We start from the raw sequence: 18,925 nt of genomic DNA, 5'->3' as shown, positions 1-18,925 counted from the left end.
TCTAAAGACTTGGGCCTCCATCAGTCCGCAGTCAGGCAGATAGGTTACAAATGGAAAAAAATCAGCACTACTGGAACAATGTTCTGTAAACAGATGAGACAAAAGTTGAACTGTTTTTAAATATACACAGCGTTATGTTTGGAGAAAACAAAACACTGCATACCAACACCAAAAGCTCATCCCAACTGTGAAGCATGGTGGAGTTAGTATAATGGTATGGGGCTGCTTTGCTGCCTCATTGCCTGGATGGCTTGCAATCATTAAGGGACCAATGAATTCCACGTTGTATCAGGAATTTCTACAGCAGAATGTTAGGGTGTCTGTCTGTGATCTAAAACTCAAAAGAAGTTGGGTCATGACATGACAATTATTTAAAACACAGGAGTAAATCAACAAAAGAGTGGCTCAAACAGAGGAAATTCCATATTTTAGAATGGCAAAGTCAGACTCCTGAACTTAGTCCTATTGAAATGCTGTGGCATGATCTAAGCAGGCTATTCAAGCAAGATATCCTAAAAATATACATGAACTGAAACATTTACAGTGGTGTGAAAAAGTGTTTGCCCCCTTCCTGATTTCTTGTTTTTTTGCATGTTTGTTACACTGAAATGTTTCAGATCATCAAACAAATTGAAATATTAGACAAAGATAACACAAGTAAACACAAAATCCAGTTTTTAAATGAAGGTTTTTATTATTAAGGGAGAAAAAAATCCAAACCTACATGGCCCTGTGTGAAAAAGTGATTGCCCCCTAAACCTAATAACTGGTTGGGCCACCCTTAGCAGCAACAACTGCAATCAAGCATTTGCGATAACTGGCAATGAGTCTTTTACAGCGCTGTGGAGGAATTTTGGCCCACTCATCTTTGCAGAATTGTTGTAATTCAGCCACATTGGAGGGTTTTCGAGCCTTAACCGCTTTTTTAAGGTCATGCCACAACATCTCAATCGGATTCAGGTCAGGACTTTGACTAGGCCACTCCAAAGTCTTCATTTTGTTTTTCTTAAGCCATTCAGAGGTGGACTTGCTGGTGTGTTTTGGATCATTGTCCTGCTGCAGAACCCAAGTGCGCTTCAGCTTGAGGTCACGAACAGATGGCCGGACATTCTCCTTCAGGATTTTTTGGTAGACAGCAGAATTCATGGTTCCATTTACCACAGCAAGTCTTCCAGGTCCTGAAGGAGCAAAACAGCCCCAGACCATCACACTACCACCACCATATTTTACTGTTAGTATGATGTTCCTTTTCTGAAATGCTGTGTTACTTTTACACCAGATGTAATGGGACACACACCTTCCAAAAAGTTCAACTTTTGTCTCGTCAGTCCACAGAGTATTTTCCCAAAAGTCTTGGGGATCATCAAGATGTTTTCTGGCAAAACTGAGACAAGCCTTTATGTTCTTTTTGCTCAGCAGTGGTTTTCGTCTTGGAACTCTGCCATGCAGGCCATTTTTGCCCAGTCTCTTTCTTATGGTGGAGTCATGAACACTGACCTTAACTGAGGCAAGTGAAGCCTGCAGTTCTTTGGATGTTGTTGTGGGGTTTTTTCTGACCTCTTGGATGAGTCATCGCTGCGCTCTTGGGGTAACTGTGGTCGGCCGGCCACTCCTGGGAAGGTTCACCACTGTTCCATGTTTTCGCCATTTGTGGATAATGGCTCTCACTGTGGTTCACTGGAGTCCCAAAGCTTTAGAAATGGCTTTATAACCTTTTCCAGACTGATAAATCTCAATTACTCTGTTTTTCATTTGTTCCTGAATTTCATTGGATCGCAGCATGATGTCTAGCTTTTGAGGATCTTTTGGTCTACTTCACTTTGTCAGGCAGGTCCTATTTAAGTGATTTCTTGATTGAAAACAGGTGTGGCAGTAATCAGGCCTGGGTGTGGCTAGAGAAATTTAACTCAGGTTTCCAAAGATGTGATAAACCACAGTTGATTTATGTTTTAACAGGGCAATCACTTTTTCACACAGGGCCATGTAGGTTTGGATTTTTTTTTCCTTAATAATAAAAACCTTCATTTAAAAACTGCATTTTGTGTTTTCTTGTGTTATCTTTGCCTAATATTTTAATTTGTTTGATGATCTGAAACATTTCAGTGTGACAAACATGCAAAAAAACCAAGAAATCAGGAATGGGGCAAACACCTTTTCACACCACTGTATGTATAGAGGAATGGGCCAAAATACCTCCTAACCACTGCACAGGTCTGATCAGCAGCTACAGAAAGTGTTTGGTTGAGGTTGTTTGCCAATAAGAGGAGGTACCACTATTTATTTACTAAATACATACTTTTTCCATCAATGACCTTGATTGTTTAAACCATTTGCTCAATAAGGATATGGCAGTGTAAAATATTGTGTTTGTTGTTTGTTAAATAAGACTGTCTTGATTTATTATTATGACTAAGATGAAGATCAGATCACATTTAAGGAGCCATTCATGCAGAAATCCATAACATTCCTAAGGGTTCTCCATCCCTTGACCACTTATAGGAGTGGCAACATCACATAGAAATCCTAACATTGCAGCGCAGAACTTGGTATAAGAATCTGTGAATTCCTACACATAAAGCTTCAGTTGATAGATTTGGTTAATCTTTAACTTAATGAGTTTTAATAAGTATTTTGCTTAATTACTCAAATTCCAAATCATACTCATGTCTGACAGCATGGAAAAAAATGTGATAAAGATGCTGGTCAGTTTGAAGGCTGCTCAACCAAAAAGACATACACTAGGATCAGATAAGACTACAGGGGGCATTGGATTGCTTAGACACTCTGGACTCCCTGGAGCCTAGTAACAAAGAACAGAGATATAAATATAGAGGTCAGTGCATTTATCAGTTGTCAAAGATAAATTGACGATGTGGACTGAAAGCTTTACTGCGTCTGACAAGTGGGATCTTGACTCGGCACAGGTAATTAAGACAAGAAATGAGTGAATCCAGATAGGTGCTTTGTTTGTGTCAGATTCAAGACAAAATGTGCAATGCTGTCCACATTCCTAATGTGCCCCATGTCTTTACTCATCTTCCTCTATATTTTCTGTTATTTTAAAAAGATAACTTTTTCAGAAAAAGAATTTATGAGCATAAAAGCATGTGGTGTGATTTTATTCTGCTGTCAGAAAGCAATTAAAAATAATCCTCAGAAATGGTAGCAAAATGAACACCAAGTAACAACAGGTTTAATAATTAGAAACCCATCCAAAAGATCCGCTAACAACACAGTACAATATTCCAATCTGTAATGTGTTGAGAATGGTAGAGAATATTACATGGCTATGGGGGCTAGTTGTGAGGGGCGGCTCTGGCCTTGTAACTAAAAGACTGTGGATTCAAATCCCAGCAGTGGCAATGATCACCCCTGAAGATCTTTTTCCCCCCCACTCAGATGGCTTCAGTTAAATGTCTAGTAGTATGAATAACATACACATTTATCAAAAAGTAAATTAAAGTCATCAGCCTAAAAAATAATACCCATTTACCATTGCAAATAATCAACTGTGTTGTGTTGGGACAGTTAGTTAAATATTCTCTTATTTTACACACGTCATAATAACCCTCCCGCAAAGGGCTGTGAAGAAGCTTGCAGTCACATTTTCTTTGTCACATTAATTCTGATGAGGAGCCAGAGCTGCAGGCGGTTTTGGAAGAGAACTGGTGCCATGTCATGTGAACTGATAACAAAAACCTAGCAAGCTAAGAGCAAGCGTTCACTGTAAATAAAACTACCTCAAAAAACTGCATCCCTCATATTACCCTATAGGCCTCTTATCTTTGACAAAGCTAGCTCTAATTGTGAGCTAGCATTGAGTACTTCTAATTTCAGAGCTGCTGTGATCCACTTTACATTTACAAGTGCTCTATGTATGAGAGGTACAGTCCAACCACGCAGTCACTGGGAAAGAGAATAATTATACTTGCATCCTCATGAAGTTCCCCACCATCAAAAGTACATACGAGGACAGGCTGCCTCATAGTTTGGTAAAAAAAAAACTGTTATAAGAGAAAACACTTAGAATTTTTTTTTATTGGAACATATGTACACTGCTTCTCCTAATAGCTCTTAAGAGCATAACCAGTGAAAAGACACAGATGATGAAGAAGCTACTGTGCATATGAGAAGTGTACAATAGTTGCTAACTTGGCTAGATGATTTTGAGCCACCCATAAAAAGGTTTATGAATTCAACATTAGTTTTTGAAGCCAGTAAACAATTAGGTAACTTTGTATTGTTTTGAAGCAGCTTCCAAGTGCATACTGTAACTATCATTAAAAAAAGATTTTGTTACAATCCTAGAAATCCAAACAGGATTTTCACAAATTTTTCCCCCCCTAAAGTGAAACCACAAAAAAAAATAGTTGTACATTGCAGTTGGAAGAGCTATGGGACATGAGCTTGAGCTATTATTCAATACTTTTAAATTTGCCACCACAGCACAAGTGTATCTTTTGTAGGTGATGAGTAAAGACAATATTCTGTGTTTTGCAGAAGATTGACCTCTGGTAAAACATCTATTTACTTACAAAATATAAACGCTACATTGCCCCTGGATAAAGAAAAAAAAATCTGTATAGTATCTCCTTAATTTCTTAACAAATTATTGTGCAAGAGGGGAATGTAGAGTATGTTGTGCAAACTTGCTTCTGTGCTGAAATCATACATCACCTTCAAAATAGCAGTTAGAAATGATCATCCTTGAGTTGAAACATTTTCTCTGATGCTTGCATTTGATGCAGATTGCCTAAGGGCTTGCTTCCAGATTTTCAGACAGCAAAGTGAGTGTATCCCTTCAAATTTAATATAATATGAATGACCACTAGCAAGATCATAATTGCAACAAGTGTGCTGAAAGCAAAATACAGGTCATGTTTCTAAAACATAAAAGTTCAAACTGTCACCCCTCATTTCACTACAGACACATCTTTAAAACTTAACATACAGCCAACAAGCTCCGTAAAACAATTTAGTTCAATCGTGTTGGAGATTTATTACCTTTTACAAAAGAGACACATTCAAGAATGTTAGAATATAAAAATGGCTCATTGTCTTCTAAATTTATACACAATATGCCAATAAAATTATTTCTTCTTTCTCCTCTGTTAAATTACTGTATATCCAAGTTTCCCTTGCTTGTGCTTTAGAGAACAGACTTTTCCACCTGAATGGACGTTTTTCATGTTGGTTCTTTGTATGAAAGAATGAGATAAATGTCATGATGAAGTGACATGTCGGTTTTGTATGTCATCACTGAATATTGGATTTGCCTTCACATTCAACCTACTATACCGGGTTAAATAAAAGCCGTGGATAAGTACAAGATCCTTTTGGTGCATTTAATTATAGCATGATTTTACCACTTGCATACTGGCAAGGTTAATAAAATAGGGAAGGGAAAGTAGATTAAATAATTGAAACGCGACTCCCACATCAGAGTGATTTGAAACACAAATGGCTCAACTGAAAGGTTTAATTCCATCCACACCTGGCTTTTTAGTAATCTCTGGAACAACATGGCAGGCTCGTCCCTCAAGGGTTTTAATTCAATTCCCGCTTTAAACTGTGGGGTTCATTCCATCCTTAAATCACCGACTTCATTTTAGCTTCCAACGTTAAAATGAGATGGTGGCGCATTAAAGACTCAGTGCTCCCTCTGGGCATCACAATACATTCGGTTACATTTTTTTTTTAATCAGGCTTTACATTTATGATATTGAGTAACTGAGACTGCAGATAGTCAATCTTCTTTCACTTCCCATAACCTTTTCTCATCTTATGTCCTGTGTTTTTGTTCTTTGCTTGTGGTTCACTTTATTGATCCTAACCATCTAGTTATGGGGTTAATGTCATCGGTAAATCCAGAGGGACTCTGGACTCATTGTGCGCCACAAACATTTGTTGAACTGGTGGTTTCTTACAGCAGGAATCTGCCCATCTGGATTGATAGTGACTTTAACAGAACACTTTAACAGAGGGGCACAGTAAAAAAAGCCTGAGTACAGTGCAGAAGAGAAACAGTAAAAATTGGAATTTTAGGAATTACTCTGAGTGTGCTGCTCTAGTTTCCAGTAACATTCCTTTCTAGACAGGAAAAGACACATGATTGCAGACTTGAATGAGGGGTGACATACTGTATGATTGCAGACTTGAATGAGGAGTACACAATCTGATTCTAACAAATGTTTCTATAGAATAAAAAAAGCTATTTAGAAAAACAAAATAAATTCTACCTACAGGCTATTCATCATGGTTATAAGTACACACAAGTCTAGTATATAAATTTCTTTGCACATAAAAGCATGGAAACCAGAAGGAAAAACGAACACAAAACATGGATTCACGTTTGTCTTTTAGCTCTGAAGTCTGAGTACAGCAACACTGTCAAATGTTTTAATTTCACTTCTGTTGTGCACAAAAGCCATAACAGTGGGAAACACAGTGGCAGGATTCAGCAGCGTGACAAAACCATCTGATACACACTGGCTGATGCACACAAGAGGGGGACATTAAATGCATCATTCAGAACATTTTGGAAGCTCACAAGCAAAGGCATGTTGTATTTTACACTGCAGTAGACCCTTTATCCAAATAGAGAAGGCAGACAAGTATTTACATGGGTTTTACTTGATCTTTCTATTCTTTCTGAACCACAAACAGTTAGCAGGACCACTTTCTGTGCCAGTGGAAACTGTTCTCTGGCAAACACTCTCACGATGCTGCACTTAAGTGACACATGAAGTGGGCCCCCTTCTATATACAAAATGCTTTTGGGATAATTGTAGATATAAAACAAACAATAGAAATATTAAGAATGTAATGTATCCATACAATTATGGTGGATCACATCTACATGATATACAGTAGGCACCAGTTTGCTTTGGGACAAGGATCTTCAAAAAATTCAAAGGCATTTAAACTGAAATGATAAGGAGGAGATTGTTAAGAAAATCAGCAAAAGTGAATACATGCCATATAAAATTGAAAAGTGAGCCTAAAAATAAAAAAAACAAAAACATAATAAAGGACCAGGTTATTAAGTGGACAATCAGATCACCAGTACTCAGGATGTATATCCACATGTAGAAGAGGAAATGTGAGATTTTGTTTTCCCCTCACAGCAACAGCGAGCGACCATCAGACATATCAGAAGCTGAAGCTGAGACATGGGGAAAGCACAGTCAATGCTAAGAAAAGGAGGAACATTTTAAAGTAAGAGTTGTGGGAATCTGTAAAAAGCTAACAAGCTCTTGTTAGTAACCTCTTCTGTCTTTATGTCCAGGTATCTGAACTCTTTTGACACACAAAACATGAAAACACAGAGGTTCACAAGAAATATTCCAAAAAATGTATTGCTCTGGGAAACCCAAAGACCAGAACCGCCCCCATCACCACAAACATGATATTGGAGCCACAGGGTCCAAGCTAAAAAATATGCCAGTCAGAAAATGTATACCAGTTTCATTCTCTGAGGATATGTTGGTGACATCTTGCAGCTGCTCAATTGCCTATGTAGACTATTATTAGATTTCAATTTGGAGTCAGCAGAGAAATTCCAGTCTCAGTCTCAGTCTCACAACATCTCACCATTTACTGACATTAGTTTCTTACAATATTACGGCTTTTCTGAATGTTTCTATTGTGTAGCTTAAAGTATTAATGCCATCTTTCATTAAAGCTCCCTTAATTTGAAACTGGCATGACTCATCGGCTGGTTCTTATTTGCTGTGTACTGTACAATATTGTACCGTTAACTCCCTCTTTGCTAACTTTAGCAGGAGTCCTGTGTAATTTTTACTTTGAATTTGTACATAAACTGTAGATAACCACTTAAAAAATTAGAAGCAGAAATTCATACCAAACAAATAAGTCTTAGCAATTTTTTTTAAAAAGTAATGACGTTTTTATGTACAGAAGCAAAATACGTGAAAAAACTACGTCACCTAGAAAATTTGGTCCTTATAGTCGGAACTACGTAGTAAGGCAGTTGCTTCACATTTTCTTAATATAGCATTAATTTAGCATTAACTACAATTTGCAACGATTCTCACGAATGATGTATATGCCAAGAACACCCTGTGTACACACACACACCTGATTAACATATTATATAAGGGCTCAGAACATTTGAAAGAATATTCAGAACAATAGACATTTGTTTAAGGTGAAAATCGTGACTTCCCGCTTATGAAGAAAGCTCAAGGCTAAAAGGCAATTAAAAACGCCTCCGTGACTGTCTTTATAGAATTATCGTCAGAATTGACCTGAAAGTTGATTCTGATACAGTAACTTGTATCGCATTTGCATTATCAACACAAAGACGCTAACAATAGATAAATACAGTAGCTAAAGGCCATTTTTAAATACACCTTCTCGCTGAAAGCCCATTCAAGGCATATACAAACCAAGGTCAGAGCTGACAAAGGTTCGGCATGACCCATAATGCAATTGCTGTTTGAAATATGCGAATTCGTAAGTACATATGACAATTAACAAGCACTACATTTCATCTAAGTGAGAGAGAAAGATCAAAGCTGCTCCGATTACACATTAAGAGAAAAAGACTGGAACAGAAAACCATTCAGCCTTGTCCTTAAAGCAACTCTGCAATATACAGTAACGCCCTGCACTCAGCCGGCATTCACACACTTCAGCACCAGGAATCAGGACAGCTCCTTTCTCAAGTTCCGGAAGTTTTCACGGATAATGCTTGGGCGTAACCAATGTCTTACCTATCGTCGTTCTGAAAGGATTGGTCCCCCAGCAGTAAATCTCGAAATCTGTATCGGGGCGGGAGCGGCGGCACCTCCGAGTCCAACTCGGTCATTTTAAGATTGGAAATATCCAGAATAACTCCAGCGTTACTGCTGCTGTTCTTCTGCACAGTTTCAGGTGAGAGCCTGTGAACAGAACGACAGTCCTTCAGTGACCTCCGGCCGGAGAACACGGGCAAAGTTACCCTCCGGTCCCCGCAGGTTTCACGACTCGGGATCATTAAAAATACTTTTCTTTATAAGAACGAATGAAGCTTGCGGGGATACACAGCGAGTGATATGGTGAACGCAAGCAGCACGCTGCCCGTCGACCCCACAAAACATGAATGAAAAGCAACCATTTGAACTCGCAAGAGCACTTCAAGCTCTCCAGCGCTTGCCTTAACACCTGCACATCCTTTTCGTGTTATCTGCGCTATATTTATATAGCAGTTCCGCGTCCTGCGCCGGTTAGTTTCATTTAGGCGCCTATATTTGTCATTTAACACCTATGCAGAGATTACCCGTAGCCTAAAGTGGAGATGGTTATATTAATAATGGCAGCTACATAATTTGAAAAGCTAATTAGGACATAATCTTCTTGATGCTTGCCTCATGGAGCCGCTTGTTTTATTTCCTCAAGGTCCATACAAAGTCAAAACGAAGATTAAGAAAAATGCAATTTTGTTCATTTTAATTTAGCCTAGATTTATAGTCTCTCCCCATCGGGAGTATTCAAAGTAATCCGTTGGTGCCAAATAACCCGCCGTGTGATTTGGATAATATTACAAAGGAAAACGTTTGGCTAATTAATGTATGTGCTGTTCGAAAGCCCTGAAGAGAAACTATTGAAACTACTGAAAAACAAAGATACCAGCACGATAAAGTTTGTCAGTGTTTGTCCTCCTTGCTTTTACAATTCATTAAGCCCCCCCAAACATCTATTTCGTGAAAATCGCTCAAGATTAAATCAATTCAATATTCAGTCACGGTGCGAAATACATAGAAAAAGGAAGAGTAAGAAAGGCTTCTTTAATTGCTTTGGCTGTGTCTTTCCCAAAAGGATCTACACCTAATCTCGTCGCCTTAGTCCCATGAAATACTACTGTAATTATCTAGTTCTGTTATCACCCCTCAGACCACACTCTCCCCAAATAATGTGATCTGTTACATGAGATCGGGAACTTCATGCTGCACATTGGTGGTGGTGGAGGGGAGTCCCCATTACCTGTAAAGGGCTTTGAGTGGAGTGTCCAGAAAAGTGCTATATAAGTGTAAGCAATTATTATTATTATATTATTATACTGTACTTCATGATTCGCGTGTCTTCTGAGCACGGCGGGATGTTGCGCAAAAGATCATAAATATTTAAAATATTATTATTATTGGAGGTTGACTATCCAAATAATTGCACTCACAAATGTAGTTGTAATTATGTGAAATAAAGTATGTTCCATGCAAACAAACATTAATGTAATAATTCATGATAAATCCCAGGTAAGGTGTAAACTTGAATCATGGCACAATAATTTAATTGCAGGTAGTATCCTTGTTAATTAACACAACTGAGATGTTTAAATTTTGTTTGCCCATGATCCACTTTAACACCTGCATGAGATACAGTACATGCCTGTGCACTGCAATTGTGTGCATGCAGTAATCAGCATGCATTTTGTGAGAAGAAACCAAAACTCTGGAAGAGAGAGAATCAGTTTTTTTTTTCATTTTTACTTAGCACCTTATCTATCAGGTGATCTGGTATCAGTCCTCTTAAAATAATGTACTGTAAGAAACTAAAAAATGTTGAGTATTAGTAAAAATTGCTTTGCTGTTTTGAAGATGGGTTTCTGCCCAATACACATTTCCCTTTCCTTTGCACTTATTCAGCAAAATACAAGCTGTATATAGCTTTATTCCTCTAATCAAAGGCAACATTTATAAGATAATCAATAATGTATAATGGAGCGTCACATTTTTAATAGATTAATGTTGCTTTTGAATCATCTATCATGTCACATGTGATGCTCATTTTTGATAAACTCAAAGGAATTTAGACAAAGAAACAAAGATAAACACTTTGAATTATTTTCAAAAGCATTGTGCATTTCTTTAGCCCAAGTGTGACAGCGTGGAACTTTTCCACAGAGTTGTCTTCATACTTAATGCAGTACAGGATGAAAAACAGGCAGCTGTAGGGGGGAAAGGACATTTCCCTTTAACTAGGCTCTGTTTTGCAAGCTACTGTATGACTATAAGTTTCAGTGAATTAGCTCTCCCAGCATGAGAGGCTTACAGTATGTGCTGTTGAAGTCCCCAGCCTGTCTGTATGATTGGCATTCCACATGCTTGGGTGATTTACTACATCAAATATTACCTGTCGCCACTGGAACTCTGGGAATGAGATCGTGGTCTCATGATTGCTTCTTCAAAGGAGGTTTGAAATAAAGAAAAAATAAACAGTAATTAATAAAATTTCCTGAGTATTTAGTCACACATTCAACTACAACATGGACATTAATAGGTAGATCATGTCCAAAAAGCAAGAGTCATGTAAACTACGTTTATTGTGCATACACTATGACTTCAATAACTTTATAAACACAGTATCATTACACACATTAATTCATGTGTGAAAATTAAGGACTCTGCAAAGCACAAACGTGATCTATTGTCAGGAAGAAGGTTGTTAAGAGTTCAGACATGAGATTAAATACTTTCTCTTGACCCACATACATAGTGGCATGTGTACCTGGACAGAACATGTAGAGCAGATGACTGCTCAGAAATATGAAAGATTTTATTCCTGATGGGAAAACAATGCCTTCTTGAAGAGTGGTTTTCAGAATTGGTGATTTGTAGGTGGAATGAAGATTTTAGTTGAATACTTGCCTGCGTAGGGCTTAAGTTTAACTCAGAAAGTAAATCTAAATACAAAAAAGAGAATGAAGAAACAAGGAAAGGAAAAAAAAACAAGCAGTCAAGAAGACACAAATGAGGCAGAGGAGTGATTATTATATTAATTTCTATTTCAAACGTGGGACATTATCAGAGTCTGAGATTAAATGGGTGATGCTGGTATTATGTAAAGACAGAGTTATTTAAAGGAGCACAACAATTTTTGTAATCACTAGCAGGCATGCATTAAAGAAGCTTGAGAGGTTCCATTAGCTAACATTCAGCTTTATCCTGGACAAAGGACTGAACAATATCAAAGGGAGGAGTTGTATACAAGGACTGGACACATTCATCGTGCAAAGCAAGAAAGTTAAATGCATTAATGCAGAGGGTGAAGAGGGCAGGATTTTTAAGGCTTTCAAGTTTTTAATCCAAACTGGGTCAACAGAAACTACTAGAAATGACTGAAATTACAAATAATGGATTTTCCCCTCAGCCCTTCAATCAGATCCACTTGCCTTACTTGGTACTTATGGTTCATGAAAGGAAAGTAAGTGCCTGTTGGTTGGAGATGTGGCAAGTTCTGAACCTGTGTCCTGACCAAGCACCCTTATTAGTTAAGCCACTTGAATGTTATTTGCTCTAACCTAGATGAACTGTATCCTTTTAAACTTCACCCATGGATACTGGGAAGGAGGCAAAAAGAAAATTCTTTATCCCTGAACTAAAAAAGCAACATTGGAAAAGTGGAATACTGAGATAAAAATGTTTGTTTTTCAAATTAACCCAAATAAAATACAGTAACTATGGAAGTTAAAGTAAATTGGCATTTATTTAATTTCGGTTCACGGCAGTGAAACACCATCTCAAAAACTGAAGGTTTAATTTCACACTCTACTTTTACCAAATTCAATACTGAACTCATTCGCTTCTTCTAAACTGAAATCACAGTGGAGTTTGTGGGATTGACTGACCAATTCAATCTGTTGAAGACTGAAGATTAGTATAACAAGTAACATAGGAATAGAACTGTCAGCCCTGTTCTGTAGTCCCATGTTATATAGTTGCCAATTACAGAGACAGAGGAACAGAAGAAGGGAGCATGGATCTTCAGTACTGAACTATTTGAATTTGTATCAGATATGTAGGCATTGTTTCAAATCTGTGTTCATATGCATGCAACAGCACAGTTGGGCTACAAAACACTTTGACAAACCATTGGACTATCCAACAGGATAAGATGTTCACATTTAATAGCACAGTTCACATTTAATAGAAAGATCAAAAGAGCCATTTTTAGAGCACAAAGATTAAAATGATCAGATCTCTAATTTCTACACCTATACAACTAAAAAATAAAATAACAAACTTAATCCATGTTTACACTTGTCATACTGCTTTATTATTTAGAGTGCAGGTGCTGTATTTGTTTCAGAAGAAAAAGCTTACAGTAGGTAAAAGTATCTAGATGACACTGGCCAAATGACAAACCTTAATATCTCACAAATATTTTGAGAAAACTGTGGTGCACAATTCTTGTTTGATTGCCATTGTAATCAGATTAATGAAAGGCTACATGTATGTTAACTCAGCTGTAAGAGAGAAAATACCCTCAGCTCTTGGGTACAGTTTTGTCTCACATAATCACAAGGTGACAGGACATCTAGTTTCACAGAAGGAAAACTGTCATCTGTTCATTATATATTTTGTTGAGTTGATGTGAAAGCTCTGATAACACCATTTAAACGACAGGAGAAAAGGATTGTTTTTGTGATCAGTACATATGATGACCAAGTCTTTGTCTCCCTTTATAGCTGCTTGAGTCTCTGTAAGATAAATATTATCCGTACTACCTGAGATAAACTTAGATCTCTTTGTGTCCAGTTTATTTTCAAACTCCCAGCCTCCCTTTAAACAGTAATGAGCAGACACTGAGTTTCACTAATTTAATAAAAAGTATTATTTGTCTACTGAGTTTAGGATGATATTATTAATTATAATGATTTTAAACATTGCATTTATTACTATAATACATTGTACTGTATACTGTACATTATATTGTAAAAAATGACTAACATTTGTTTGGTTGTTTTGTTTAACTGATAGTGAAATCAACATGCAATCAGAAAATAATCTATTCTAGGCTAAATTTTGAAACTGCAGAACTAAAATGTGAGTTTAAAGGAGTCTGAGATTAGTGATCATCATTTCCTGAAACAGGTAAATGTCTGGAGGGATGAAGAAAACAAACAATCACCATCTGTGATGTTAAGTGTAAAGCAGCTCATCTTGTTCCATAATTAGCAATTCTAGTACTGTAGCGCTCTCAGGTTCATGTGGAACACCCTTGCCATTGCCGCCTCAGGTCGGCCCCACACCGCTGGGGACTCGAACCCGGGCCCCTGCCATCACTCAACAGGGACCCAGCCAGCTGAGCTAAAGGGAAAACTCCCGTTAGCCTGACGGCTGCGGTCCCTGCTATTCACAGGGAAGGGCGGTGACGTCACCGCGCTGGTAAACCGGCTCACACAACCTGTAATGTTGGCCATATGCGTTACAGTATTTTTAACAAGGAAACAGTGCCTTACGGTCAGTTTAAAGGAATGTTACTAACAGTACATAACTAAAAATATAAAAATGTCTGCCATAAACATGGCCAGAATTAAGTGTTTGTAGTCAAGACTTTTCTACCTGGATTAAACTGTCATTAATACTGTATAGTATACCTATCTATTTTTTTACAGGGAAGCCAGCAAATCAATTGGTCATTAAGAGCAGTTTGATTTTCCTCTGTGCTGTTAGGATTAGCAGTTACAGAAAGTTGCATTTGTAGGAATAATGATAAAATTAGTTTTTTCATTTCAACTCATAAATTAGAATCATATGTTGGGGATTTACAAATATCTGAACAAATATCTGATACGAATTTGTTTTTTGCTTTAGAATTCATATGGTGTTCACAGCTATGATTTTACTCTGTCAATGTTACTGTCATTATTGTTAGTAATTAATTTTCACTTTCCTTGATGAAAGTCAGTTTTTCTAGCTTGTCTCCAGTGTAGAGAGAAATGTTGAAAGACAGGAGGACAATGTTTGTAAGGAGTTATTAGTTACGATTGTTCATTAAAATGAACTTGTATTTGTGAAGTCCATTAGGAGTGTTAACAGTGTTAGCTATAACCTAATGGTGGGATCTGAGTAGTCTTAATTTGATTTGAGTTCACCTGCTAACATCTAAATCTACAGTATGTGATCAAGGACCCCACACCATTTTGAGGCACTCTCAAACCTAATAGCATCCAATTTCTGACCATGAGCATTTCAGTCGACAATGCAATTAACCAAATACCAGCTTACTAGTTAGTCCAACTGTATCTTTAACCCTTTTTTATTTACTACAATGATTTATATATAGTACCAGTGGTTTCTAACCACAGGCAATATATACAGTGCAACACAACTCTTCAGTTCAAGACCTGAACAGAATCAAGAGGGCACACGCTTGCTTTTAAATCTCTTTGGCAGGGGAATGGTCTACAATACTCTAATCAATTTAAATGAGTGATCAATGGAGCTGAAAGTTCTGTTAAATCAAATACTCGAAAACCCCACAACCATTCAGATCCACTAGTATTTTACCTTTTTCTGCATAATGTTGCATAAATATTTAACTGCTACCCGAGTTCAAAACTACAGGAAAATAGGCTGATTTGACGAAGATACAGTATATGTGGATCAGTGGCAGGAAAAGAACTTGTATAACTTTCAGCAATTATGTGTTGAAAGCAAAGACAAGAATGCATAGATTTTCATGTTTATGACAACAATAGTAAGCGTGTAACATCTCTGCAAAGAAGTTTAAGGTTAGGTGTTGAACACTAACTATAGTGCTGTTTTCCACATACAGTACTTGTAAAGTACATGACTAGGATTCAACAAAAATGCTTCAGTCAGCTCCTTGACTGATCTTTAATTCTGAGCTATTCTCTTGGAAGATACTATCTCAAATTGTTCTGCCTTAATCTCCTCTTCCTCAAAAAGAACACACAGAAGTGGAACAGAATCAGGTTTCTGGTAATTTATGGATTTGAAATTGATAAGGTAAGAAACAAAGAGCAATATAAACCCTACCTACCATGATGGGTGTTTCTAAAACTTTTCCAAATTTAAAAATCCATCAGTCTACTGATATTTAGAAAAGTGCAATCAATTGCCCATTACACAATAATGCCAAGATACTGTGTTACCATTAAATTATCTAGCAATATCTTGGGATTTTCATTTGCATCGAAAGAATCCAAAGACAGGCATCTCACCTCTAGTTAAAAAATTCTCTTTTTTCATTAAAAAACCTTCTCACTCAACATCTTTTTACTGGATCTCAGGTGTGTGCACCCCTGTGATGACAGCTATGAGTAATGAAAGTATAAAAACTGCAGAAATCAGCAGAATGGAACAGATACCTCCAGGGTTATCATGCCTAATAACGTATGGCACTGGACTGGAACACAAAGTATGTAGGCAGGCAAATTCAGGGAGTACATACTGCACATAAATAGAAAACAGAGACCTTGAATGTATTGTGTATTGCACTGCTGTCCAGTGCATTTGGAATGTGGGGGAAGGTGTCTGTTTACCATTTTTCTTCAGCAAGAATGGAAAACAGTCTGTATACACCTCCAGTTTCCCTGTATCTTTAGTGTTCATACTGCAAGCCTCCCAAGTTTCCCAAGTTCTTGCACAGAAAAAAAAAAGAACGTTTCTAGTGTTTTTGGTCTATGGTTTCCCAGCACGGTAGTTGATCTGGTTAATATTGTAAGCAGAGGAAATGTATGTTTCATTTCCCAGCAGGAAAAGATGACCCACCCACTTCAATTGCACAAAAAAGACCAACCTCCCAACCCACCCACATGTGGAAGAAACCACCTGCAATAGTGGACAGGTTTGAAAAGACTGCAGGTGGCAAAATTCTCTGCGGATTAAGGAAGTTCAACAAAGAAGGAGAGTTAAGTCAGGACTCCATGTTCTGTTCAAAGTCCTCATTTTCAAAATTGCAAGCATTAGTCATACAGCGATACACCACAAGAGACAGTTAAGTGACCTGGGTCAAAGGCACATAAAGCAGAACTTTCAAAGACAATTATCCATCAGATACGACAGGGTATTCTACATTTCTGGTGTTCAAGTAATAATCATCTGTATCAACGATGATAACTCAAGACAAATCTGAGTAATCATCTAACAATACACACTTTAACTAAGAGTACAGTGCATTTTACATAACTGGATTATATCCATCCACCCTGTTTCTAACTGCTTTATCCCATTCAGGGTTGTGGAGAAGCCGGGGCCTATCCTGGCAAGCAACGGGCACAAGGCAGGATGCAACCAGTCCATCACAGGGCAGACAGAGACACAAACAGTTTTACACTCAAACCAGGGCCATTTTTCCCAGAAGCCAACTAAGCTGTCACTATGCCTTTGAACTGTGGGAAGAAACTGGAGCACATGAACATGGGGAGAACACACAGATACAGTCAAAATACAGGAATTCAACCCAGAACCCCAATACTGTGAGGCAGCAGTGCTAAACACTGTACCACCATGACATCCAGTAGGATTTTAAGCTTTATTTTTGTTAAAAAATGGCAGTGACATCCAGCTATAAAAAAGGAAATCAACCAGCTTGTGGCAGCAGAAAGCAATAATTATTTTTTTAATGTATTAGTGGGTTTCACTTCAGTTGATTAAATCCCCCTAGAAAGCAATAAGTGTCAAAGTGTTTTGAATATAGGCTCTTGTGTTATTTTATTTTTAATGTATAGATGGTGAACTTTTTTCGACAACACAGAAATATCTTCCAAGCATCTTGATGCTACAGAAAATTGTTTGAAATATAAAATTTCATGATGCTAGCTTTAAGTAGCAAACAAAATATCAAAACTGGAATAAAAGATCAAAACTTAATTATATTAGTAATCTGCCACACACAACCATTTACAATCGTGTAAGATGTCCCTCCTGAGAATGCACAATAATATAGCTAACATTAAATGTTCCTCAAAATCAAAAACTAGATATTATGTTCTAAAAAATATCACCTTCCAAGATCCATAATTACTGTAAGCTTAGAATGTTAAGTTTGAGTTATAATTATTGTGATTTAGTCCCTGGTATCCTGTTTGGTTGAATGTCAAAGATAATTCAACCAAGAATCAATCAAAGGATGTGATTTTTTATTGTGCATATGTTTCTATGCCTAATAATAATAATCCCATTCTTAGACTTTCAACTCTAAGTTTTTTTCAGGCTCAGCACTGTTTTCTATTTTGAAATACGAGTCTTTATCCTTGGCCCAGTTATTTAATTAAGTTTTCTTTTGTATCCTTGTTTTTATTGGCAAATGTGATATGTTTGTTATCGAACAGAATCTAGTTATTACAAATAACAGTTTTTAGTACATGATTCAAAAGATCTGTAAAATCAAAAAGACAAACTACTGTAGAATGACAGTAGGAGACTGTGATGATAAATTATTTAAACCTGCATTTCATGTCATTTAAAATACAATACAAATGAGACTGGTGGACTTAATATAGAGATTTATCTTATTTTGCCTTAAAACAGTTTCTGCATGTTTAGCTGTGCTTTTACTTTTCTCTTCTATGGATTCCTGTGGGTGGTTCAGTGCTTTAACACAATCTGCAAGAGTTCCAAGAGTTTTCTATGCGGTTTCAGTTCACTTTTTGACTTGGGTAACCATATCAACCTGCACTTAACTCACATTAAGTTATGTACTTCATTTGTAATTATGTGCTGAAGTTACTTCAGGAGTGAAGGATGCAGCTTTTTGAATACATACAAAATTGTTCACTTGAGGGTAAAGTGTTTCATGGAGCTTGTCTGCCTTAGTGACAATTTAAATATATACAGATAATTGTAATCATTTACTCTTCGTTCTACTGTATTTGATTACAAAAACTAGGAAACGGTTTGGTTTTTCATGTTAAGTCCTTGCTGCCACTTGCTGGTAAAACGTGGCAACTGTGAATTTCAAAATTGGGAAACCTTAGAATAATTGAATCCGATTTTACAGCCGTTTCTTAAAACTGTCCTGTTTCGGAATCTTCGGAAACTCTCTCCTCCAGAATTACGGCGCTTTTGAGAAGGAAACAAAACCGCACAAATGGGCCTAATGTTTTTTGCAAATACTGTACATTTGGGGTTATAAAAATACCTGAAGATACTAACGTTAAGGTATAACAAGCGAT

General features: G+C 37.2%; 1 protein-coding gene across 10 annotated transcripts in view; it reads right to left on the bottom strand.

Annotated features, from left to right (window-relative positions):
• The window catches only part of LOC102686091 (potassium channel subfamily T member 1), a 128,766-nt gene that overhangs the window by 108,034 nt on the left and 1,807 nt on the right, over positions 1–18,925 (bottom strand). For 9 of the 10 annotated variants that reach the window (XM_015366489.2, XM_015366491.2, XM_015366483.2 and 6 more), the window contains exon 2: positions 8,739–8,906. In XM_015366489.2, coding sequence (XP_015221975.1) covers positions 8,739–8,906 — 168 coding nt within the window. Of the gene's footprint in view, positions 1–8,738; positions 8,907–11,133; positions 11,179–18,925 lie in introns of those variants that run through there. The other variant, XM_069183291.1, reaches the window with a different exon arrangement.

This window comes from Lepisosteus oculatus, chromosome 24, assembly GCF_040954835.1.
Source record: "Lepisosteus oculatus isolate fLepOcu1 chromosome 24, fLepOcu1.hap2, whole genome shotgun sequence".
Taxonomy (NCBI): domain Eukaryota; kingdom Metazoa; phylum Chordata; class Actinopteri; order Semionotiformes; family Lepisosteidae; genus Lepisosteus; species Lepisosteus oculatus.
This window is presented reverse-complemented; position numbering and strand designations above follow the sequence as displayed.